The sequence below is a fragment of the Ptychodera flava genome, chromosome 4, assembly GCF_041260155.1.
Source record: "Ptychodera flava strain L36383 chromosome 4, AS_Pfla_20210202, whole genome shotgun sequence".
Taxonomy (NCBI): domain Eukaryota; kingdom Metazoa; phylum Hemichordata; class Enteropneusta; family Ptychoderidae; genus Ptychodera; species Ptychodera flava.
Window position 1 is genome coordinate 5,734,847 of NC_091931.1, and position 26,688 is coordinate 5,761,534.

The window sequence follows — 26,688 nt, forward strand, 5'->3', positions numbered from 1 at the left end:
AGCATGATCACATTTACCCCTTAATTATTTTGCACAAATTTTCAATTTAATGTTTCAGTTACAATTAAAAAATCACCACCAATAAACTTATAAACTATGTTCAGTTTGACAACTGTGTCATTGATTCAAAAGTGCGGTTCATTGACATGATAGTTAGTGACCTGCACATTTACATAAGTTTTGAAAACAGAGAGAAATTGAACATGCTACTGGTTCATGTACATGAAATGAGGTATCATATGTAATGACATAATTGCGATCACTGTATTTAAATAGTAGTATATTAATTCAATTGCTATAATGTTCTCATTATTTGGATAATGTTTGCTTGCATTTGGCAATATAGTAACAGATTTTAAAACATTAATACCATTCCTGTTGCCTCGGACATCACTTTTATTTTTAGTTGATTAGGGAACCATTGACATGACAAACTTTGAGACATTGGAAAAGTCTGACAGAATTTACTGGCTTTGATCTCTTGACATAACACTTTATGAAAGACTAAACCTAGACATAGATGCTATGCAAACATTCAGAAATGTTACACTGACCACTTAAAATATCAAAGGTCAACAAAAAAGTTCAGAGTCAAAGTGAAAATTGCATTTCTCTGAAGGTATTTGCTCTTTCAAGAAAAAACTACACACTACTTGTATTTTCCCACTTGAAAAAATTGCACTGCTTTCCCCTCTCAAGTGGACAAGTATAAAAAGATTTCCCATTATTTGGTCCAAGTTTTAAAACTTTGTGAATCTTGCATCTCTTTCCATGGCCCGAGCACACAGGAAAATTAAGATCAGCCCACTGAAAATAAAGAAAATTTTGTTAAATGTCAGTATTTTCTAGTAGTCTGAATCAAGCTTAATATTTTCTGGATGAATAATTTGCTGTATGAAAAAGAGGTTCTGAATATGGTGACCCAAGATACCTTATAAAATGTCATTTCTGTGAAAGAAAAAATAATATAAACTTTCTTCACCTCTGCTACTTTTTGACATGTAATTCCATTTAATTATAGCTATTCTACAAGCTTGTGTACATACACATCAGATATGATTTTAAGCTTGTTTATTTGATCAATAAACTAACAAGAGAACAGTTGCCATTGAATTGCTATTGCAAAACTGAACACAAATAATTATGTATCAAAGCCATTCTTTCGGTATAAAGGCCCCCTAACTTTGTGGGGGTTCATTGTTTTGAATGACTGATACATGGAAGCAACATGAGCAACTGCTACAAAAAACTGGCATGTTTTCCACACAGATAAATAAAGTGTGCCAACATTGTACCTTTCCTGAATACTTTGGACATGGCGTTGTGAGCCTAATACTGTCTATTTTACAGTTTCAAGTGAGTTATTGATAAAAATCTGTTTCTGTACACAGTCAGTAGCATAGGCAAGATAGAGAAGAATTGTCATTTCAAACTGCTATCAATCACAAAGTGACGCACACAAGTTGCTACTGGTCAAACATTTGCGGTGTACATCGGATAACCTACGATATCATAATGCAACGAAATCCTGAAATAAATAACATTCAATCCATAAAAACCTGAAAACAGGCGAATCCATACTGCCACGGTTTAGCTATAAAGGTATTTTCATAATTTCTTGAGACTGCTTGTGAAAATGCGCATGAGGTATGTGTGTGTACTTAGGCCAAAAAGCCAACTGTACTTTTTATGGTAGTTCTCTTCTGAGGGAATGAAGTGGCCCTGAAAAGGGCTGTTTTATTGGTGTCGAAGACACTATTTACTGCCAAAGGTGGCCAGTGTAAGAGCGATTTGGAGGATTTCTGTACAGGGACCATACAAGCTGCAACACACAATAGGACAAATTTCCCTTTTTGTGAAAACAGCCCTTTCAGCCTGCAGTAGACGTGTCTTGCGTTCAGTATACCTGGAATCCATCCAGGCACTCTCCTACATAGAAGTGACCAGTATTTTCAGTACAAATTTCTTCTGATGCCAGCATTCAGGTGACAAGCCTCCTGCTCAATTCCCAACCATATAAATCTGCCATACTATTGTTATACAGGGCTGACAAAGACAGTGCCAACATTCTTTTTCACTCTGGTCTCTTGGTATATAGATATCAGCGGAGAGTCGATGGTTGTCCAGAGACATACCTCCACTTCTCTTCGATGTCCATGCGATTTTCAAGTTCAATCTCCCACCAAAAATGACTAATAATGGCTCCTGCTCATTATTCAAGGAGAGAGAAAATTATCTACTCATGTCTTTTCGTGAACTGTGCTGATGTGACAGTAATACTCTCATGAGATACATCATATATAATATGCAAACAGATCAGTGTCAATGAGGCGTACCTTTGCTTATTGAATAATTGGGCCAGGGTTCTGGTAAGTAAAGCATGTGAGCCTTAAAAAATACCAGTTATGTACCCTACAATGTTGATAAAATCCCAAAATTTCCCCCATGTGCTAAAAATAATTTATGGCACTCGTATTCAGCATGTTATATAGTTGAAAACTATTGACAAAAGGTTTTTTAATATCTAAAAACACTAAAAATACATGTAGCTTCCACTTTCTCAAACTTCTCAGTGTATTTTCTGTATTATAGAACCCACTATGTATTTAATTATTGAAGGCTCACATTCCATACATACCAAATACAAAATGGTAGAAATGATCTATGATACACAGTAATAAACACTGTATTTTACCTTATTTGTCCAATTATAAGGCCCGGGTTCAGCAACATGAAATGATTGTAATTATCAGGGGGTCTTATCATCGAGCAACCACATGTTTTCCACCAGCACTGCTAATTTATGCTAATTTATTCATGACCATTCAACATAACTCTGGACTTTCACACATTTTTTGTCAGAATGCACAAAAGCTTAAATGAGCAAGATCTGATTAATTATTCTCACCAACTCACAAAAGTTGAACGTACGGTGTATATGTTGAATGCTTGTACATTGACAGGCAACCATTCCTTTAGAGACAAGTCATTGACAATGACATAGTCCCCACTTGTAATAGGAGTATTAGTCTTGATGGGGCAAGGAAATGTGGTCATTAAGAAGTATCACTGGAGTGTATATGTTGAGATCTATGGGCACATGGGTCTATGTCATTGTTCCCAATTTGAAACACATGAGGCATGTCTAAGTTATGGTTCTAAATCAGGAAAAAAGATCAGACCTCTAGCTGTATTGGCCAGCCAAGAAATACATATGCGCATAATAAATGAGGTACAAGATGTGACATCTTAAGGTCTAATATCCTATCAAAATTGGAGGGTATAGAACTTATGGTTACTGAGTTATGCATATATATGTACAATCAAGGTCAAAGGTCATCGAGGTCACGTGACATTTTGAAAAAAAAATTGTATTGCTAATTAATCCCTATATGCCAAAAATCAGACCTCTAGCTCTATTCGCTTGCCCAGAATTAGATATGTGCATAATTAATGAGGTAAAGCATGTGTTGTCATAAGGTCTCCCATCCTACTAAATATAAAGGACATAGCACTCGTGGTTACTTATTTATTGACATAAATGTATATTTTAAGTATAAGGTGGTCACATGACATTAGGTCAAAAAATTTCTATCCTATAGTTATCGCTATATACCAAAAATCAGACATCCAGCTCTATTGGCTTGCTCAGAATTAGATATGCACATAATTAATGAGGTACAGTATGTGGCGTCATAAGATCTTCCATCATACCAAATATGAAGGGTGTACCACCTTGTGGTTACTGAGTTATGGACAAATATGTATATTTCTGGTCAAAGGTCATTGAGGTCACGTGACATTTTGTCAAGAAAAATTGTATCCCTATATACCACAAATCAGACCTCTAGCTCTATTAGCTCGCTCAAAATTAGATATGCACATAATTAATGAGGTACAGTATGTGGCGTCATAAGGTTTCCCATCATACTATACATGAAGGGTGTACCACCTTGTGGTTACTGAGTTATGGACAAATATGTATATTTCTGGTCAAAGGTCATTGAGGTCACGTGACATTTTGTAAAAAAAAAATTGTATTGCTAAGTTATCCCTACATACCAAAAATCAGACCTCTAGCTCTATTGGATCGCTCAAAATTAGATATGTGCATAATTAATGAGGTGCAACATGAGGCGTCAATAGGTGTCCCATTATACCAAATATGAAGGATGTAGCACTTGTGGTTACTGAGTTATGGACAAATATGTATATTTGAGGTCAAAGGTCACCAAGGTCACGTAACATTTTGTCAAAAAAATTGTATTGCTAAGTTATCCCTATATACCAAAAATCAGACCTCTAGCTCTATTGGCTCGCTCAAAATTAGATATGCACATAATTAATGAGGTACAATATGTGGTGTCATAAGGTGTCCCATCATACCATATATGAAGGGTGTAGCACTTGTGGTTACTGAGTTATGGACAAATATGTATATTTGAGGTCAAAGGTCATTGAGGTCACGTGACATTTTGTCAAAATATCTGAGATATCTGCGTGAACGGAGGGTCATGACCCAATCTATAAGCCCCCTGGACTTCATCCATGGGGCTAAAAACTGTGTCACTGCATCCTTTTTGCAATATGAATACGATGAGAAACTAAATTTTTATTTTACTTGGCCTTACACATGGGATTCTATGCAGAACTGAGTTATACATGGGAGTCTATGGAGAACTGCCTTATACATGGGAGTCTATGGAGGTGTAAACTAAAAAGTCCTCTAACACGGCCAAATTTGATCGCATTGTGAAACAAATCGACGTGCATCTGTATGGGGTAGGGTACTATCCTTGTGCAAAGTTTAAAAGAAATTGACCAGGGCATGTCTGAGATATCTGTGTGAACGGACGGACGGACGGACGGACATGACCCAATCTATAAGTCCCCACGGACGACTAATAAAACACAGCGATCTAGCGATGACTTTCCAACCTGACATGCTGTTTTTTTTTATCCCTATTCAAACGTTCAACTGCTTAAAGGGACATTATTTGTATCTTTTGACCTTATATTGTTGCAAACGAGAAGTTGATAATGTTGTTCGACTTATTGAAATATGTCTAAAAAACGACCATAGACAACTTCTATCCCGTTTGCGTACACTGTATAGAAAAACCTTGGGTCAGAGGTTAATGGTGGGCTACCGTTGACCTGCGATCAGACCACACTGCAACTGCTATCTAGGCCGCTGTAAGCATCCGCGCGTAAAAAAATAAGCCATACGAAGTGAAAGTCAAGAGCGCAGTGTAGCACTTTCGGGATTCCCTATTACCGATGCCGTTTGCTCAGTTACATTTTGACGGTCAGTTTTTCATGGAGATCTTGACGGCCAATCCTGCTCTTAGATACACCATTCTTTGCTGCTACAGAGCACATTTTTGTAATGGGCATTTCAAATGCCTACAGGCTGCAAGAAGCCGACGACTCGGACAAGGCCTATAATTGCCGATTTTTTCGTGTCGTTTGTACCTCCATATGTAGACTTGCCCAAAGCCTGTGGGCATAGAAATGTCAAAAGAGAGTACAATGAAGGGATAAACTTCAGTAGACAGTCACGTTATTGTCGAGGTGATCGCGAAATTGAAGCATATTGCCTCTAATGTCTATGATTGAAGCTGCTTTGGCGACTGACACGTACATCATGTACATTGTTGGGTGAAAGCTAGCTCTGCATGGCAGGGTTGTGCCAAATCGCTGGCAGTACCTCGGTTGCGGCGTGCAGTTTCTCCACCAAAAACAACCCATTTTTAATCCCAAACTCGCACTGAGTTTCGTTTTCGAGCACACCCGCCTCGCCTGGGTCACAGTCCCCTGTGATCTATTCCTCTCTTGGACTATGCGCCCCATAGACGTGTGTACATATGCTTGAGAAAAACCAAGTCAGGAAATGAAATGGCTATTTCGTATAGGGATTGTGCCACCAGGTCATCTTCGACGTTCGATTTTACCGGTCACCTCACAGGTCATAATTAGATGAAGAGGCATTTGGCTACCTTAAGAGAGTCATACTGGTAATTAATTTGCTTCAAAAGCGCTCGTTTCGTGTGATTTTCAGCAGAGTTCGAGAGATGCCTCGCCAAAACATAAGCGTGAGCAACATTCCAGTCATCCCTCATGGGTAGGCGGCGCCAACGTCAGTAAAGTGGAGGTACCCAAGAGCTGCTCGGAATGTTGCTCACGCTTATGTTTTAGCGATGTGTCCGTCGAATTCAGCCGAAAATCACACGAAACGAGCGTTTTTGAAGCAAATTAAGTACCAGGTGTGAATTTTGAGAATGATAGAGAACGATCAACGGTTACATGATATATGAACTTGCTAATTTTCACAGTGAAATCGGACATGGAATGTGACGTGGCGTGGTTTTTATAGCCGTTTTGTTTCCTGACTTGGGTTTTTTTCTTGCTTATGTACACACGTCTATGGGGCGAATAGTCCCAGAGCTGAATAGCTCACGAGTGACTGTGCCTGGGTACACGATCAGCCCTGCGTACAGGTCTTTGTGTTCCTGGCGTTATACGGCGAGGAGGCCGACTATGACGACGGGAACACACAGACCTGTATGCAGGGCTAGGTACACAATGCTCAGGTGCGCTTCTAAACTTACGCAAAACCCACTTTTTGCCGTAAGCGATGTATAGGGTCTAGGCAACTGTCATTGCGATGTACTCAGTTTTGGTTCGAATGCGATGCAACTGATAAAAATAATTACACGATATGCATAGAGAATAACAACATTTGAACAGATCTTGTGTATCGAGAGGTGACTCCAATCGCGAGCAGTATCAATCGACAGTACAGTACCCGCTCGGCGCGGTGTCACGATGTCACAGATGCTACACCGTGCACTGTTCAGTCCGAGTGCGATGTTTCCAAGTTCAACAAGTGATCATGTCCTGTTTGTAAAACAAATCAACATAATGGCAAGAAAATGCCCTAAAAATCTTAAAAGTTGATGAAGATTTGCTAACGATCAAATGCACAGAAAATGCACTACTCCGTACCTGTTTCACTATCACCACAGCAATCTGACATCGTTTCAGTTTTACCATTGACCCAATTGCGTTTATGGTTTTATTTGTTTCACAGTCCGTGTCATCGATACTAAAATCAAACTTGCAAGCAAATGCCATATTTATTTCACTATTTGACAGTAGTTTGTGAGACGTGCATTTGTTTATGCGCCGTGAGCTCATCGATATGCATTGTGCTGAAGTTATAAGTGTGTAGGAGACGGCCGCACAGCGTTCTAGCTGCACTTTGATAGTTGACGTATGCGTAGTAATATTGGTCATGTGCTGGGGTTCAATCATGGCGGTTGGTTCAAATCGCGCGGACGCCCTTACCAGCATTGAACCTTGCCGTAAAGAGCAAGAAGGTGGTTTTACATATCCTTGAAGCCGTCCATAGTCACAATTTAGGTCTCCTATTGATTTGACCGGGGATTTCAGTCATCGAAAAAATGAAAAAAAAATGAAAAGATACAAATAATGTCCCTTTAAACAATCCCTGGCTAATCAAATGATGTGGTGAATTAAGTGAAACAATTCTTAAAAATTGGAGAAAATTCAAAACAGAAATTCAATCATGTATTCACCTGACAGGCATCAGATAACATGGTGTACACATGCATTTGCTGCACATAACAACAACCAACCTTTCTTTGAATCTAATGTCTGTGTCAAAAAAAATAATGACACGGAAATGAAATTCATGGTAGTCAACAGTAGTAAGAATTCATCAACAGTGAATAATCGTGTGCATTAAATGGCACCACACATCATGGATCAGGTGAAAATTAATCTGTTCTACATACTGGCCTGTCACCAATCATCCTAATCATGGATTTTTAGCACGCAGGTATGTACTACCCTCATGCTTGTATGAAAGTTTTGTCTATTATCATTTCTTGTCACAATGTGAATGTCTTCTCGATTGATTCCAATGGTAGGCGTAAATTGCTTTAGACAACAACACTCACTACTGCTTTTTCATTACAATTACCGAACAACAGGAAAAAATCGGGAAAAGAAATAGAAAAATATTGGTGCCAGTAAAACGAATTACATATATACAAGATGTATTGTCCATGAATCTGAGCTATTGACTTGGTGATGTCGACTAACAATCTTGAACAAGCAAAGTGTTCGTACTGATGATGCAGTCTATTCACAGTGTAAATAAAGTGTTGAAACTGGTACATATATCCTTATCATGATTTGTACTGCTTCCACAAAGTCAATGTTTCGTAAGTTATGGTCTACGTGTGTCTTTCTTCCCTTCTTCTATACAAAAACTAAACGTAAGCCTTCCCTTCTTTTGTATGACCCAGACAACTTAGCACCAAGTCCTAATACTCACGGCATCACATGGTATACAAAAGCTGGCTTTCAACAGTTATGATAATTCCAGTATTTCTGCTGGCGCTGGTCATTCCACTGATTGCTTCACGCCAAGGTCATTTGTTACTTGTAGGTTTTCCCACTCTCATTTCATTTTATTCAGATTTAGCATAGTTTATAGTGTAAATGTTGCCCCTCATTGTGTATTTTGGTTAAAATAACAATTTTGCATGTCTTTTTGTATATGTTTGTACATACTGAAATTTTGCCTCCGTGCTATTAGTAATTAGTGTATATGCCAGAAACTTCAAATATTTTACTTTGGTTTTTATGCTTGCCATCTTCTTTGTTGATTTTGATTCCCACTTTTTAAAAGTTTTGCACATCATAAATAATAGAATTCTAGTGTTTTTGAGTTTACAATGGCATTGGTTGACAGAGAAAATAGGGTCCACCCTCCTGACAACCCTGAGGCAGTCTGTGAATGAAATCAACACTGAGTAAGAACAACAATAACAAACTAGAACTGCAGTCTTCATTGTCTTATACATCCATAATCTATTTGGTGATAGGCCACAAAAGCTATCGAACTATGACGTGCTGGTTGAAATCATGTTTCTTCATAACAAATAATAAAGAATGATCAGAAAAGGTTTGAGTCTGAGGGCAGGAATGAAGACGGCATGAACAATTTTCAACTGACCGATGAGGCGAAGACAGAAGAAAAGATGTTTCTGTGCACTGCCTCCAGTATCAACAATCTGGTGGCAAGAGTTCAAGAACATAGGCAGTGTTGTGAGGGCAGTATGAAATACACAAGAACAGACATGATGGGCCATGCAGGTCGTCTCCACTTTCGTTGTGATGGCACACAAATGTAACACCGTTGGTCATGGTATTCTTTGTTGACACTGCCAAACAGCAAACTTCTCATATATCATGAAGTACAGGTTGGTAAAACCAATATATTTCCTGTTATTATGAACGTGATCATCCGTGAACATCTCTATCTTTCCTCACAGAAACTAGTGGCATATTGGTGGTCATGATATTGATAGTTTTACCATTTCATTATTTGTCACTGTTGCCAGCATGTGCATTTATGCGCATAAGGGAGAGCATGTGCATTTGTATGTGTATCAGAGAATGTGTGCCCTCAAAGAAAATTAGGGAAAAGTGAAATCATTCAAAGTAATTTTTTTAGGCATGGACGTCTGCCATGGAACAAAGTATTAATTGCAGTTTTGTTTTTTATACAAATGGATGCGCCATGGAGTTGAAACCTGTGGTATGAAGCCATCTGCAAAGCTGCAAACAGTGGGTTACTTCATGGATATTACAAGAAAACACGTGAATATAAAATAAACATGTACTTCATTATCAAGTTGTATAACAGAAATTGTATTTCCCCTTCATTCTTGTTTCTCCCCTTGACTTTCAGCCCTGAGTCAGTAATGTCCAATTGTGGAACAAGCTACTGAAGATAACAGAAATGATGCCTTACTGGATGTATACCGTTTTCTTGCAGTTGCAATATTCATACATTTTTTGCTGGTATTTAAGTTCATAATGTTGCTTTGACTTATAATTACTCTTGTCAAACCAATGAAGTCATACCACTGTCATATAGAATAATAAATCTATAGAACCATCGGAAAGTCATGAAAAATAGTTTGATTTGTTCATGATGTAATAGATTTGAAATATCTACCCATAGCAGGAGATTGTCGTACACGACGTCAAACCCTTCAGCAGTGCAGGTATAGATTTTCTGTATTGTGTAAAAATGTTGGACAAAAATTGGCAATTTTTACCATGATAAAAGCCTATTGTGTTAAACAAGGGACGTATTATGCCATCATTATCATTGCAATGGTAACTTCACTGCCCACCTTCAACTTGGAAGCTGAAAACTATAAAGAATAGCGTTCAGTCTAAAAACTGGCAATTTTTGAATCTAGTTATTGACACAGGGGGCGCTTTTCTAAAATTCAATCCCAGCATTCTTTGAGTATGCCCCCCTTTCATATGCACGACAGTTTTCTCCCTTTTTCTATTTTTTATGCGTGATATTAACGATCTTTTGTACCAGCGACAAGGTGGATAATAATACTTACTGGCTAATAAGAGAGATATATTTTATAAATGGCATGTTATAAAAAAATAATTTGCACGTTTCATATTTGTTTATTTACGAGTACTCAAAAAACATGGCGGCGCCCGTGAAAGTAGGGTACACTTCCGGTAACTCGCATAGTATATTATGAATCTGCACATGCGTAGTCAGTAAACCGCTGGCGCGACTATTATTTTATAATTCTGTCCAATTCAGTTACTGAACAGATTGGAAAAGAAGTAAAATCGCTTCCGGTTCACAAATAAATTACGGAAGGACCTGGCACACGGACTAGTCTGATAAAGGTACACATTTTGTTTGTCTTTTAGGTTCAAGATATTGTATTTTAAAGGGAAAAAGTCAGCCATTTTTCATGAATTTTGTTTGATCGAGATACTACTTTATTGTTTAAAATGTTGAAAGATACTGAATGAATGGGTGACCCTGCATATATTTGACCCAGGTTTTAGACATGATCAATGGAACCATGGCGAAAATGAATTAATGGTCATGACCATTAATTCATTTTTGCAATGGTTTCGTTTATCGTGCCTAAAACCAGGATCGAATATATGCATGGTCACCCATTCATTATCTCTCGACATGTCAAACAATATAAGTAGTATCTCACACCAAACAAAATTCATTAGAAATGGCCGACTTTTTCCCTTTAAAGTATTGAGAACACTTTTCAAATGTAAACATGATAATGTACACTAATACCGTTTACCAGTTTGTTACATGAAATCATCATCACTATGGTAGATTAATGAAATATGTGTAGCATCTTAGTTCATCAAATCCTATAGTTTTGATGTACACGTAATGACATTCATGTACTAGTGGGATAACCATGTGCTGTCAAGATGCAGGCCAATTCTATTTCCTAGTAGTAATGAAGATTATTTAATCAACAGGTGCTTCAATTGAAACTCACATTAATTGGAGTATGAAGCATGCCAAGGTATACATTACCAAACGGGAAGACGAAGAAGAGACCAGGCTAGAGGCATGATAATACTGTCAATCACTACCACGTAGTGCTATGACTGACATTAATTGTACCACGGACTTGGTAGCAATTTTTGTTGGCTAAGAACATAACATTGATTTTTCTTTTCTGTAGAATGACCACATTTGCTGTCATGAAACTTCTCGGTGTCAAACTAGTACAATCATGTGGCACTACAGTCCCGGTTACACTCACCACATTTTTCCTGGCTTCTGGGGAAGCCAAAGGTATTTTGTGCTTTGAAATTCTGTCATTTTTATCAAAAACTCAAAATAAAATGACTTTCTGGGCTAAACATTCCAAAAGATGGAACAACCATTGGTACTATTTAAGAACTGCTTGTAGACTCCAGACTTGTAGTCAAAAAAGTCTGAATAATGTCAATGTCTTGGCTAGTAACAGGGGTTTCATTAAGTTTTGAAGTAGGGGGCCAGAATGGAAAAGTAGGCGGCTTGCAGCTGCCATGACCACAAAGCGGTCGTCGTTGGGGGAGAGTCCAGTAGGGGGTATTCCCCCTTCCAGCCGAAGGCCGGAAATCCTGAAACAGCTCGCAGTCACTTGGAATTTCTGGTATTTTCAGGAGAATTGTCAGCAGTGTTCCAGGGTAATGTGTGTTCATATCATAAAAGCCATTTTCCTGGGAGATTAGCCTAAATATGATAATTCATAATTAAAAATGATAATATGTGGTAATGTTGACGATATTTTGAACAAAGAAAACAAGTCTTTAGAGCCTCTATGCTTTTAGGAGATAAACTATAATAATTCACTATTATTAATGATATAAATTTGATATGTAGATGATATTATACTGTGTTACATCTGGACATGGCGATAGGGGATTCCCCCCCCCCCCTGTTGAAATGTTGGCACCCCCAATTTATTTGTCAAGGGGGACCAATCCCCCCCCCCCCCTCAATGAAATGGTGCCAGTCACACCTTAGAGGTAAAAGTACAACGCATGACCTGGTGGAATGCCCCCAAAATTTTCTGGTAAAGGGGGAAAATCCCCCTTGTTGATGCCATCCTGGATGAAACACTCACATTTTAAGCACAGTAAATGAGAAACTTTTCATTAATGTATAATGTTATGCTTAAAATTCTGTTATGCTTAAAATGTTTGGTATGAAAATCTGCAGATGAACTTTTATACCACTGGGGAGGTAAAAAGGATAATTTATATAACAATATAATGATAACATGACAATCATTACAATATAGTGCAAATAGAATCAAAGACCCTCAAGGTCATTTGACTATATGGGTGTGCAAAGTAAGAACCTTGATATATGATATGAAAATTTGTACGTTTAGAAGCTCACATTTGGATTTAACCTGACGACCGTTTTGAAGTGAATTTAGAGGTTTGATCGTATTTTAACCACTCTGGGCGACATTCTTATTGGCTTCGATAGACAGAAAAGCAGTACATATCATACGTCCAGCTGGTTATAGGGCCTATACCTTCACATTTATAGTAAGCCTACCGCAGTGCAACGCACGTCGGCTTACCGGGAAGTTTTTTCGTGAGAAAAAAATCAGGTCATTGCCTTCGAAAACAGTTTAAATCAACGTAATTATCCTTCTCTTGTTTCTTGGTCCACCGAGGATCGTACAGTGAAGCCTGACCTTGCGATCGCTTCCGTCTTCATTTGTTCATTGACCATTTTGAGTCGAGCTAACGACGGCCGACAGGTGTAGTATGCCCGTTCTCATTGGCGCATATAAAAGTCACCACATAGGAATCAGCAATTCAGGTAGCCAATAGAATCGTCCGTTGCAATTCCGATTTTTATTGCAGCAGTATACGCAAGACCGTGCTCCATCGTAGTACAAGGCGATCGTAGTAGTCGCTCGTCTTCAAAATTTTGTTTCACATGAAAGCCGTTGAAAAGTTTTATTACACAGCTTGTGAAATCTGTGCGTATCATTTCAGAAGGTAAACAATATTTTAGCTATGAAAGAGTTCAAATTTCCGAAAAAGTAGCCGGCGAAATCGTGAGAGTAACCGGTCAACTTCGCCGGCTGCTGGCTCTTAATGAAACCCCTGAGTAATAGGAAATTCCACAACAATATTTTTTTCTTTTTTCCTTCTTATACCTTTCACCTGTTTTACTTTGCCTATCTAGTGGCAATGGAACACTGGCTAAAAACATAGAAACTGTTCAAGGGATATAGTCGTCGGAACTGCGCTCAAAGGTCTTATGGGACCCATTCGACCCATGGCAACAATGTATCCAAGGCACAATGGTGATCGATGAAAGTTAAAACATGTCTCTGTCATAATCTATCATCGTATAGTTTAATTGTTGCAGCTATGATGATGAGGTGCATCTTGATATCGTGCACGAAATACATTGTTTGTAAACAAGAAACTCGCACAGGCGCAGTTCCGACGACTATATCCCTTTAAGTGGATAAATAAAGTCCAATCTTTGTGAACAAGCAGTCCCTTTCATAGCATGCACATTACTCAAATGATAAAGGACTTGAAAAGTAACTTTTAATATGAAAGTCTAACATTGTGACAACTAGGGTCAAGAATGTTTCTCACAAAAATGCAGCTGCGCACAAAAACTTACCTTGAAAAAGCTGCACTGCCTATCCCTTGGCATTGAACATGCGTAAAATGGTCTGCCATTGTTTGCTCCCTTCTTCACTACAGTTCTTATCACACATTTTTTATTATGCTGGGGACAACATGGATTATCATCCATAGAACTTGATGTCCTTTTTCCTGATGTCTGAGTCTCTAATGGGCTTGTGTAGATATTTTGGCCATTCACTGGATTACCAAAGTTTCTGGCATTAACAGTTAATGATAACCTATTTGATTTTTGTCCAACACTAGAAGGAGATGGCCTGTTATAGGAAGACTTTGAGGAAGATGCTGGCAAAGATCCACCTTGTTGTGGAGTTGAAGAAAAATTCTTTGCTTTTACTGTTAGTCCAACAAATGGATTTTGCTGTTGTGAGATTTCATTCTTGTTCAAATCTTTACTGTTTGTCAGTAATGACCTTTGGTCTTTATCAGAGAGAAATTCAATTCTGCTTCTCTTTGCTGGAGGTCCTGATTTGGAGGAAACAGTTGGCAGTTGTGGTATCTCATTTACATGCTCATTGTTATCATTTATCTTTTTGTTGGCAACTCTAGCAGTGGAACAGACGCCACATATTCTCCTGGAGGGTGGATTTATTAACGTACAAACGGAGCATGTCCATTCCACACTGATGTCTTCTCTAGCCCAGCTGATAAGACTATTCTTTGATGGTAACCTGTACAAGAGAAAACATAATGTCATTACAGTTTTAAAATGATGGAATACACAATATGTGTAAGTCTTCTCACAGTTATTTGAAGTATAGGTTGTACATAATAGCATATAGGTCTATTGTTCCAAAAGGATACTGTATTGAATCCAGTCAGATATTGGTACATTGTTGCCAAATGCATTACTGCATTGTTGTGATGTATTGCATATTAGGAATGAGTAACACCTGTTCCTGCCCTTTAGTCCATTCAAGTCTCGGACTGGTTTGACGGAAATGTTTATGTGCTTTGATGAGCTATGGACCTCTGGCCCGCATTTCAGTCAACACAGTGTGTGAGTAGTCCTACTTTATGTTAAAAAAATAATGCAGTATGTATGGCTTTTGTATCTGGATATGATTTATGATTTAATGCATTATAATTAATATTTGTCTTTATTTCAACTCTATAGACTGTTGAGCCGATGGCTATTCTTACACAGTTGTCAAGCAATAAACATTTTACACTATTTACATCAAAACTGCTGAGAAAAACCGAAAAGGGAGGTGACTGTTAAATTGAAACAAAGTTAAAAAAAGGAAAGTGAAACAAGAAAATTAAGTCATTGACAATGACATAGTCCCCACTTGTAATAGGAGTATTAGTCTTGATGGGGCAGGGAAATGAGGTCATTAAGAAGTATCACTGGAGTGTATATGTTCAGATCTATGGACACATAGGTGTATGTTATTGTTCCCAATTTGAAACAAGAGGCATGTGTAAGTTATGGTTCTAAATCGGGAAAAGAGATCAGACCTTTAGCTGTATTGGCCAGCCAAGAATACATATGTGCATAATAAATGAGGTACAAGATGTGACATCTTAAGGTCTATTATCCTATCAAAATTGAAGCGTAAAGAACTTGTGGTTACTGAGTTATGCATATATATGCATATTCAAGGTCAAAGGTCATTAAGGTCACGTGACATTTTGAAAAAAAAACATTGTATGCTAATTAATCCATATATGCCAAAATTCAGACCTCTAGCTCTATTGGCTTGCCCACAATTATACATGGGCATAATTAACGGGTAAAGCATGTGTTGTCATCAGGGTTCATACACTTCAAGTAAATCAAAATTCCAGGACTTTCCAGGCGTTTTTTTGCCATTTTCCAGGAGTATTTGGGTTGAAAAATGCCATTTTCCAGGAGTGTTTGCACGATAAAGCGTGCAATTTTAATAAGCATCATACACTAATTTTTTTAAAGTTTTCATTGTCCACAAAACTTCAGCCTATAAGACATAATTTTGCTGACAAATACAGTCAGTGACGAGTTGACAGGTTTTGACGGTGACGACACAGTTGTGAGTTGCGAGTATGGTGTCGGGAAAGATAAACTCGGGGAAGGCTTAGAATTAGTCGATGACTTTACATTTGATGAAGATCGGGCAAAGAAATCATTAATATTTTATTTACTTGCTCCTTTTTTTTCCTACCAGAGCTCGATGTTTTGCATGTCTTTTCATAGCCCAGCGTACGATGCTGTGTGTTCCCGGTGTATAAAGCCTCCCACTACAGCCCTGCTAAGGTCCATAGACATGCGGTCCCAATTTGGACCGCACACGAAAAACCACTTTTCTAACTACTTTCGGCCGAAATCAACTCGATTCCAATCTATGCCTACCCGAATCACTCAACCGCTCACAGACTGCAAAAAAGAATTGTTCGCATGACGTCCAAAACCATTAGTTTGCTGGCGATGCATGGTCAAGGGCCCAAAGGCCGGCGATATCTCACATGAATGTACCGAATGGCGAGCCACGGGAACACGGAGCATCATACGCAGGGCTAGGCTTTTCGATACATCGAAAGTCTTTTCACAAAGTTTGCATCTTGCCGCGAATTTATCTTGTGCCTGCTCCAGCCATCCTATGTACTCGGGCTGTTTCAACCAATGATCGCTGAATAAACACTTTCCAGGAGGCATTGCTGTGACTGATGACCCGAACAAGCTTTAAATTTCAACACGGTCCCTCCACAAGCTACTCATGCATACTTCGATGTCACTGTACGTGCGTGCAAAACCGTAGATCATGGAATACACATGGTCTCGCCCACACTAGTACAAGGATACCCCTTTACGACATTATAAGAAACACTACTACGCTTTCCAAATTTTGTCTCAGGAGGGCTCCCCACCTGTCGCAAAACATCTTTTCACATTTTAACGATTTTGACGTTCGACAATTCTACTCTTTGACTCTCGCCTTTACGATCTGGCCGTTCTCGTGCGATCGTAACTAGCGATTTTCCAGGAGTTTCCAGGAGTAAATTTTGATTTTCCAGGAGTTTCCAGGACTTTCCAGGAGTGGTTTTAAATTCCAGGACTTTCCAGGACTTTCCATACGGAGAGCGAGATCGACAGGAGAGAGAGCTTGCGAGGACGAGTGAGAGTACGAACCTGTGTCATAAGGTCTACCATCCTACTAAATATAAAGGACATAGCACTTGTGGTTACTTATTTATTGACATAATCGTGTATTTTAGGTAAAAGGTTATCGAGGTCACATGACATTTTGTCAAAAAATTTCTATCCTATAGTCTATCCCTATATACTAAAAATCATACATTTACCTCTATTGGCTTGCTCAAAATTAGATATGCACATAATTAATGAGGTACAATATGTGGCGTCATAAGGTGTCCCATCATACCAAATATGAAGGGTGTAGCACATGTGGTTCCTGAGTTATGGACAAATATGTATATTTGAGGTCAAAGGTCATCGAGGTCATGTGACATGTTGTCAAAAATTGTATTGCTAAGTTATCCCTACATACCAAAAATCAGACCTCTAGCTCTATTGGCTCGCTCAAAATTAGATATGCACATAATTAATGAGGTACAATATGTGGCGTCATAAGGTGTCCCATCATACCAAATATGAAGGGTGTAGCACTTGTGGTTACTGAGTTATGGACAAATATGTATATCGAGGTCAAAGGTCACCAAGATCACATGACATTTTTGTCAAAAAATTGTATTGCTAAGTTATCCCTATATACCAAAATCAGATTGGCTGGCTCAAAATTAGATATACACATAATTAATGAGGTACAATATGTGGCGTCATAGGGTGTCCCATCATACCATATATGAAAGGTTTAGCACTTGTGGTTACTGAGTTATGGACAAATATGTATATTTAAGGTCAAAGGTCACCAAGGTCACGTGACATTTTGTCAAAGTGTCTGAGATATCTGCGTGAACGGATGGACTCATGGGATGGACTCACGGACTGACATGACCCAATCTATGAGCCCCCTGGACTTTATCTGTGGGGACTAAAAACTGTGTCACTGCATCCTTTTTGCAATATGAATACGATGAGAAACTAAATTTTTATTTTTCTTGGCCTTATACATGGGAGTCTATGGACTGCCTTATACATGGGAGTCTATGGACTTCCTTATACATGGGAGTCTATGGACTGCCTTATACATGGGAGTCTATGGACTGCCTTATACATGGGAGTCTATGGACTGCCTTATACATGGGAGTCTATGGAGGTGAAAACTAAAAAGTCCTCTAACACGGCCAAATTTGATGGCATTGTGAAACAAATCGACGTGCATCTGTATGAGGTAGGGTACTATCCTTGTACCAAGTTTGAACGAAATCGTTCCAGGCGTCTCTGAGATATCTGCGTGAATGGACGGACGGACAGACGGACTGGCGGACGGACGACGGACGGACGGACGGACATGACCAAACCTATAAGTCCCCCCGGACGGTGTCCGTGGGGACTAACAAAGTAATAAAGAAAACACACCACACTTCAAATGCCCGGGGGGGGGGGGGCATGATAACATTTCAAAAGATGATACAATTTCATTTAAATAATTGAAGAGGAGAGCTTAACCTCTCCAGGCAAAGTATTCTCAATGCTAGGATTGCCACTATGGTAAAACCATTAGGACTAGCTCAGTCACATGTTATAACATTTCATGTCTATCCGCTTTCAATTCAAGCATGTTGTAATGATTTCAAACGCCAATAAACTTTTATTGAGTTTTTCTATTAGCTCTGGGCAGGATAATAATGTACCATTCCATTTAAGTGGTATAGCTGTGGACAAAGTTCTATGTCATCTTCCAAATAGGCTGATACTTTCTTACCAGCTTCAACAGTTAAAAGTTTTCGCACAATGTTACCATCCCTTAAAACTACAAATCTGAAACTGGCTTTGAAGAGATGCTACAATGGAATGTCACCTCTTAATCTTAACTGCACAGACATAATTTTGCAAATTTTGTTTATTATTACACTACGAATCAGACTTACTGCAAACAACAATGAATATGCTATGAAAAATGAATATGCTACACAACCTAATTCTACTGATATTACTCTTATTTACATCTTACCTCACAGATTTCAAGTTTGCTTTAGATGTCTGGCAGTTTGAACAGAAGTATGTCATTCTCCCATTCTCACCTAGTCTGCATGTTGTTATTTTCCCATGACACTGTTGACAACTTTCTTTTTTGTAGACTTTGCAATATTTTGACAAACCATCTCCAGTTTTCCTGCACTGTGTAGACAGAAAATTTGGGGTTATGGGAGGAAAATATGAAAATTTTGCAACCACTTTGTGGAACAATTTTTCTACCAATTTTTTCATTAGCTCTTCAAGAAGGACACAGCGAAAGAGTGAAGCAAGATACAGAAGTGATCTTCTTATTTGTTAACATACAAGATGGACATTGTATGAAGGAGGAGAGTGAAGTATACACGTGATAAACAGCACACTCTTTATTTGAATCAATTTTGTGAAGTAGCAGGCCTTCATATGCATTTTTGTACAGTCATGCTGAGGAAATATATCAGTGTATCAAAACATTATGATACCAGACCCATACACTACTACTATTCTACAGTATGGTGATTGTTTACAATATTACTCCAAGCCATGGTGTGTACAAGGTAGTCACCCTGTACTTTCTTTGAGAGAAGTTAATTTGTTTTTGTGCGAAGAATGGCCATGAACATGATGGCTGTCTGGCAGCACAATGTATGTTTCATAACCAGATACGATACTCAAAAATTTCAGTCATAGTTTATTATGCTCCCATCAATTTTGAGCGATTCATGCTTGATTTAAGTTCTTCAAGCAGTAGTTCTGGAAATGACAAAATCAAAACAGAGTTCCCTTCAGCGTTATAGGAGTGTATCACAAAACTATTTAGTTGTATTTGTCAATAATAATGAATAATAATGAATTGTCTCTGTTCAGAGCTTACTGTAACTGTACTTGACTCAAACATGGTCCCTGACAAATTTAGAAACCACTCTAAAATTCTACGTCTTTGAGTCAAGTTCTCCTGTTCTGATATATTGTAGCTACATAATTGATAAATAAATGTGTCAGATGGGCATGTTTGTAAAACAATTTAGTCCAGTCTTTTCAAAATTCTTTCAGAGATATATGAAGTCTTTTACAATCATTTCAAGCTCAATATTGTGTTTTGGGGGCAGATTGTATAGGAATTACTATCCAACATTTTGATATCAAAAACAGTTTCTTTATCTGTCCCTTTGACATTATTCATCCTGTACATGGCATGGAAAATTTTCCGCTTCCTTGACAATCACCATGCAAGACTGGCACAATGTTAAAGATGGTAAATTCTACAAATTTGGTGTATTTTGTTGTATCAGAATTAAAGCCAAAGTTGATTTTAAAAAATATGACTTTAAACCTGAATAAATAGCACAGGCATTTTCAAAACATCGCTTAAATCTTTAGATTAACTGCCGAGCAGTAGATATATGTACACACCCTAAAGTCATACTAACTTTAGACTTAAAAAAATAAAAAAAACCAACATTATTTCTCATCTAAAAAAAAAGGTTGAGTACTAGTATACCAACTTACAATCTACAAATCTCAATGAAATTTCTTAGGATAAATCAGTTTCTTACCTGATAGAACAGCATTGAAAAATCTCTGGTCATTTTCAGTAAATGGTTGATGAACTGAGGTGAGAGAGAGGATACCTGAAAAGTGTATGAAAAAAACCCACATTGATCACATTGATACAGATGAACTACATTGTATGACAAATTAGAAGATAACAAAAGAAGGAATAAGATTCAGGATTTCAAATGTTCAGTTTTACCTGTGAAGGCAGTGAGTGGTTATTTCAGTTTGATAAAAGGGAGAAACAGGATGACAAGATGCTTTTCATATAGCGGTAATTGTATCAGTTACTAAAATTTCTAAAATCCAGCTTGCTAGGTGATAATACCTTGTATTCAAAGACTTACTCACCTTCAATGCAGGATGCAAGCCACTGTCAAAAAGTGCCTGATAAAATGGAAATGGTAAAGAGACACTTAAATAACATTTTACTTTTTACATTTATCCTATACCAGTATTTTCAACAGAAAAGTCTGTTCTACAAGTACGCGAAGGAAAAAGCATTTCACAATGCAAAACCATAAATTGATTTTTTATTTTTCATCCACATGATGACCGAGTCATTTTGAATAATTATTGATGCACAGAAAGACAATAGGGCAATAACTAATAGAATGGAAAATGGAAGTTTGCCTCTGTTAATGGGGCTTATCTATGTGCCCGTAATATGGTCAAGTTTTAAAATGGTCACGACTGTTACTGTAATATTGGCATACATGTACTCAAAAGACTTCCTTTTATGTAGAGCAAGCTGCCTTCTATGTCAAGAGGCAAGGACAGCAAACATACAAAGACAAAGCACATCTCTACAGCTGATTTCATTCAGATTGACAGTATAATATTCATTTCTATAGACATTGCATTGGCACCAAACTTAATAATGGTGAAAGAAATGCTGTAGATAAAGTAAGCATACTGGAAAATCTGACCAAATAAAGAGCAAATACCTCATTCTTGATAATGTTGCCAACTCCAGGTAAGACCTCCTGATCCAACAGGACATCACACAACATTCTGTCTTCATGGGTTGACACCAAGGCAGCTGCATGGTTGAAGTTGAAGTGCTTTGAACAAATATCCAAGTCTCTCATTCTAATAACCTTGGCATGGCATTCCTCACTGATCCTGTGGAATTAGAGACACAAATTATGCAATCCAAGTTAGAAGGTTAGTTAGAAGGTACCAGTTCTCTGTTACACATATAACTGTATGGGTATCTATATATTGTCAAAGTCTCCAGAAATTAGAGTCAAAATTGGACAAAGATTAGACTGTCTTTGAATATGTTGCCATTTTTGGCACTTGTATGTTGTATGGTCTATCCTTTGGGCATTAAGTAATAGATCCCTTTTACGTTCAAGTGGGTGAAAAAAAATAAAATGTGTAAAAACAAGGTCCCCAAAACATCACTTGTGACATGCTACTGGATTGTGTCTGTAAAATTCCCTGCTACACGGTGATCAAAATGTTAGCAAGATAAGCCGGTGAAAATTATGAATTCCATGTATTTCAGGGTTTTTCCCAAATTGTCAAGTCAGTGACATGTTTTACAGGACATATGCAGTCAGTTGAAGTACAGAGTTGTATACACATGGTTTGGATAAATCTATACAATATTTTAATAACTACATAAAAGAAGCATGCATTTGCATAACACAATATATGCAAATTATATATTATATAAAAGAGCTGCTCATCGCTCATCTATTTTCCAAAGATGTAGAAATCACTGAAGTGTGTTATGAGAGAACACTTATGTTTTACTGATTTTAGCCAACTTGGCACAATGACAGGTAAGCTTGGCAGAAAGACAGTTCAAGCACCATGACTGTAATAAAAGAGTAAATGTCATTTTGTGATACAAATAGAAACAAGGTAGGATCAGAATTCTTGTTACTTATGATCAAAACATATTTCAGTTTAGAGGAGTGTAACACTTGTTACATGATACCCAGATGACTCTCTCATCTGTAAGTGGCTGCTGTTTGGCGCTGTTGATGGGTACTACTAAATAAATAAATATATAAATAAATAAATGGTTTCAAAATAATTTTTCCATGAGAGAAATTGTGAAAATAACCAAACTTCAAAAGACAATACCTGATGTCTATGGCAGAATCATAGATCACCACTGTATCATTGGTCAGTTGTAATGACAATGTCATTTCTGATCTGCTCTTCATATTTCCATGGTGTGATAAAATCCTTAGTGAACCATTCATAAGAAAGTGAACCCTGAGAAGAGATAACAAACAATAGAAAGTAACAACTAAGGTTCTATTACATAGGTTTTATCATTCAATTTAGTTACTGAGGTGTGTGAATGAAACACGCACCCATCTTAGAAATTGGTTTTTTTAATGGATGCTTTAACTAAACATGAACACATTTGAAACATTTCAAATGTGAGAGTAAGTTGCATTGTCAAATATTCTTTCTACAACTAGCTTATTTCAAAGTGGATTCAGTGAGTGTGCTCAACAGCTTTGACAATCAGTGGGTGGCCAATTTACATAGGTGTTGCATATTCTTTTGTTGTGAAAAAACTATTGTCTGGTTAATAACATGTGAATAGATTGCTAAAAAAGGGAGTGGGGGTGGTATGGTTCATCCCTCAAAGTCCCCTTGTGGAGAATCATTTGGTTAGCCCTTTCACCACCATGGTTTGTCCCAAATCCATTGTTATCAAAGGTGAGTGTGGACCTGTTTACAGGGAATTGGGGGTGAAAAGGTTAATTAAAGGTGTTTCACACATCTTCAATGGGATTCCAAGTCACTGATTTGCCTTTTTCCAAGGGAATTCACAGTTGTACTTATATCTGTGTAAAGAACAAACTTAAGAGCACTTCTTCTGTCTGTTGCTTCTGCACTAGGCGACTGGATGCCGTATGTTGTGAAATTGAAAACTAGCCATATTAAATCCCAATTGATATCCGTAATTACTATTTTTACTGAATTTGAGAAATGTTTTACCTGATACAATATTCTCCACAGTGTATAAACAATTCTTTACCAAGGGTCTCTATGTCAGTGATGGTCTGTCCAGTAACAGCAGTGATATCTGGCTTTCTTGAATCGCCCTGTTGCAAGGTACGGAAAATGTGATGAGAGTAGCATCACTTGATATATAAACAAGGGGAATATTGGTAAAAACTAACATTTATTGCTTTTATTGCACATTGCCATAGTTACTAGCCAAGATGCATGTACTTTTCTGCTGATTTCTGACATAATAATAAATGTACATGCATTTTTATCAAATAAATGATGTGATCAATGCTTAGTTTGCAACATGGTTAAACTTTTAAACATTTTCTTTGCCAGCATAGATTCTTCATTAGATTATTGAAAATGCTCCCCTTCCAGGTTTGTTTCCATGCCTCCATTTCTGGATATGGAATACTGGATACAAACAACAAATTACAAAACCATGGTCTTAAAGATCAACTCAATCAACTTTCCAACTTTACAGCTATCTGAACATCAGAGTTGCATACACTGGTGAAATGCCATGTTCAACAGAAAAGGAGGGAGATTGATGATGCTTGTGAAGTCACTTGTGAATAAAGCATACAGACTACTCCTTGTATCTTATTCAAAAGTGACTGTAGAGGGTTGTTTCACAGTCGACTGTGGTTGTGCGATGGACTTTATAGATGCTTCTAATTTGTGATGTTATATGGACTGAGAAGCGTGTATTTTCTATTTTTATCCAGTGCCTTTGCCATTTGTTGAGGCCTAACCAACCAATCGTGCCAAAACAGTTTGATGTAGATATGATTCGTGAGTTTACAATTGTTATAGCAAGTACATGTTGTACAGGTATGAAATACCATGGAGTTTGCAGAATCTCTGCGCTGCCTCACAGTCACTTGTGATCTATTCCGCTCTCGGACTATACGCCTATAGACGTGTGTACATATGCCTGAGAAAAAACCCAAGTCAGGAAACCAAATGCTATTTCCTATAGGGATTATGCCACCATGTCATCTTCAACGTTCGATTTTACTGTGAAAAGTAGCAAGTTCGTCTATCATGTAACCGTCGATCGTTCCCTATCATTCTCAAAATTCATACCTGGTACTTAATTTGCTTCAAAAACGCTCGTTTCGTGTGATTTTCGGCCGAATTCGACGGGCACATCGCCAAAACATAAGCGTGAGCAACATTCCGGTCACCTCTTGGGCACCTCCACTTTACTGATGTTGGCGCCGCCTACCCATGAGGGGTGACTGGAATGTTGCTCACGCTTATGTTTTCGCGAGCATTTTGTAAGCAGATGAAGTATCAGGTATGAATTTTCATGTGATTTTCGGCGGAGTTCAGAAGACACCTTGCCAAAACATAAGGCGTGAACAACCTTCCAGTTACCCCTAATGGGTACGCGGCGCTAACGCCAGTAAAGTGGAGGTGCTCAACGTCCACTGTAAGGTGACAGGAATGTTGCTCACTCTTATGTTTTAGCGATGTGCCCGTCCAATTCGGCCGAAAATCACACGAAACGAGCGTTTTTGAAGCAAATTAAGTACCAGGTATGAATTTTGAGAAATAGGGATCGATCGACGGTTACATGATAGATGAACTTGCTACTTTTCACAGTAAAATCAAACGTCGAAGATGACATGGTGGCATAATCCCTGTAGGAAATAGCCATTTGATTTCCTGACTTGGTTTTTTCTCAGGCATATATACACACGTCTATAGGCGTATAGTCCGAGAGCGGAATAGATCACGAGTGACTGTGGCTGCCTTTATGGAAATACTGTCATATTACTGACATGGAATGATGGGCACCACATCATGTAGCGCGTACACACCCACTATGGCGGTATTTTGACAGCCCATGCAAGGATACACTACCAAGATCATCGCTGATTATTTACAGCTTGCACCTTAGAATCTGTTTTACAACTACGGATTCAGATTGCGTTGGAGAATGAGCTTGTTAAAACGAGTATCAGTTCTCCGTTACTCATGGCATTTCTCAGATCGGTAACCTCCACAACCACACGAAACAACATTTTAGAAAGGACTGTACACTGTGTAGGTTGCGACGCGCCTTTCATTGTAGTTATACACTGATACATGCACCTCGGAACCCATTCTACAACTATTTGATTCCGACTGTGTGGTAAAATGAGTCTAGTCAAAACAGAATTGTGCATCAGTTCTCCGTTACCCCTTGCTACGATCCGTAGCTCTGTTTGCATCTGCAGATGCATGCATATCCATGCGGATCCGTTGGTTCATTTTTGGCCGCATTCGACGTGTTGCTCTACAGTCTACCATTTCCTACCAACAACACGAACCAAGGGACGAATGCGGAGAACTTCTCTCCATACGTTGACTATCCAGCGATAGTTACCTACCTTGGCGACTGAGCAATCAACTTGTTTCACTTGTTGGCCCTTAATTTTGGCCAGCCTTTCGCCGTTGATCTTGCACCCGGGTCCTTCCACCATCTTGTTTATGTACTATGCTTCGAGTTTCAAATTTGCCGCACGCAAAGGCGCCCCCAACGATACATGCACTACGTTGGCACTACGTCAGCCCTGGCCCTCACCACCAAACTCGTACCTGCACATACCTGCTCCTTTGTGTACTATATTTTCCCAAAACGATATTTCAATCACAGACACCATGTACTGCATTATGTACTATTTCAGACCAATTTCGTTTCTGTATCAAAGCACATGGAAGTTGTTTTACAAATACCACAAATTTGAAAGTTATCTGCTTGAGGAATGGACCAAGAAAAGTAAAGCCTTGCAGTGCATGGTTGCTTTTGCTGTAAATCGTCTACTTTTAAAACCAAACGCACAGAATGTACAGCTGCCCTAGATATTTGTTGTTAAAAATTTACTCTTTCCATCATGCATGATATAATTCCAGGGATTAAAGAAAATAGGACAAAACAGCCACAGAACATAACAAAGCCTACTTCTCCCTACTCTGTTGTTTGATAAAGAAGCCAGACT

At 38.2% G+C, this 26,688-nt stretch overlaps 1 protein-coding gene across 1 annotated transcript; it reads right to left on the reverse strand.

Moving 5' to 3' along the window:
- Positions 1-372: 372 nt before the first annotated feature.
- LOC139130788 (endonuclease 8-like 3) lies at positions 373-26,191 on the reverse strand. The gene is made up of 9 exons (XM_070696579.1): positions 26,080-26,191; positions 23,684-23,790; positions 22,811-22,945; positions 21,658-21,835; positions 21,062-21,097; positions 20,713-20,787; positions 19,155-19,321; positions 14,057-14,750; positions 373-807 (listed from the first exon to the last, which is right to left on the reverse strand). Exons 1-9 carry the CDS (start codon positions 26,170-26,172, stop codon positions 643-645), a joined length of 1,650 nt encoding a protein of 549 aa, XP_070552680.1. The 5' UTR covers positions 26,173-26,191; the 3' UTR covers positions 373-642.
- Between the last annotated feature and the right edge of the window lie 497 nt (positions 26,192-26,688).

Coding starts and splice junctions, on each gene's coding strand:
- LOC139130788 (XM_070696579.1), bottom strand. CDS start 26,172: ATGGTGGAAGGACCCGGGTGCAAGATCAACGGCGAAAGGCTGGCCAAA. Junction 21,836..22,810: donor GATTCTGCCATAGACATCAG/GTATTGTCTTTT, acceptor CTAATTCCACAG/GATCAGTGAGGAATGCCATG. Junction 19,322..20,712: donor TTTCAATGCTGTTCTATCAG/GTAAGAAACTGA, acceptor CTGTCTACACAG/TGCAGGAAAACTGGAGATGG.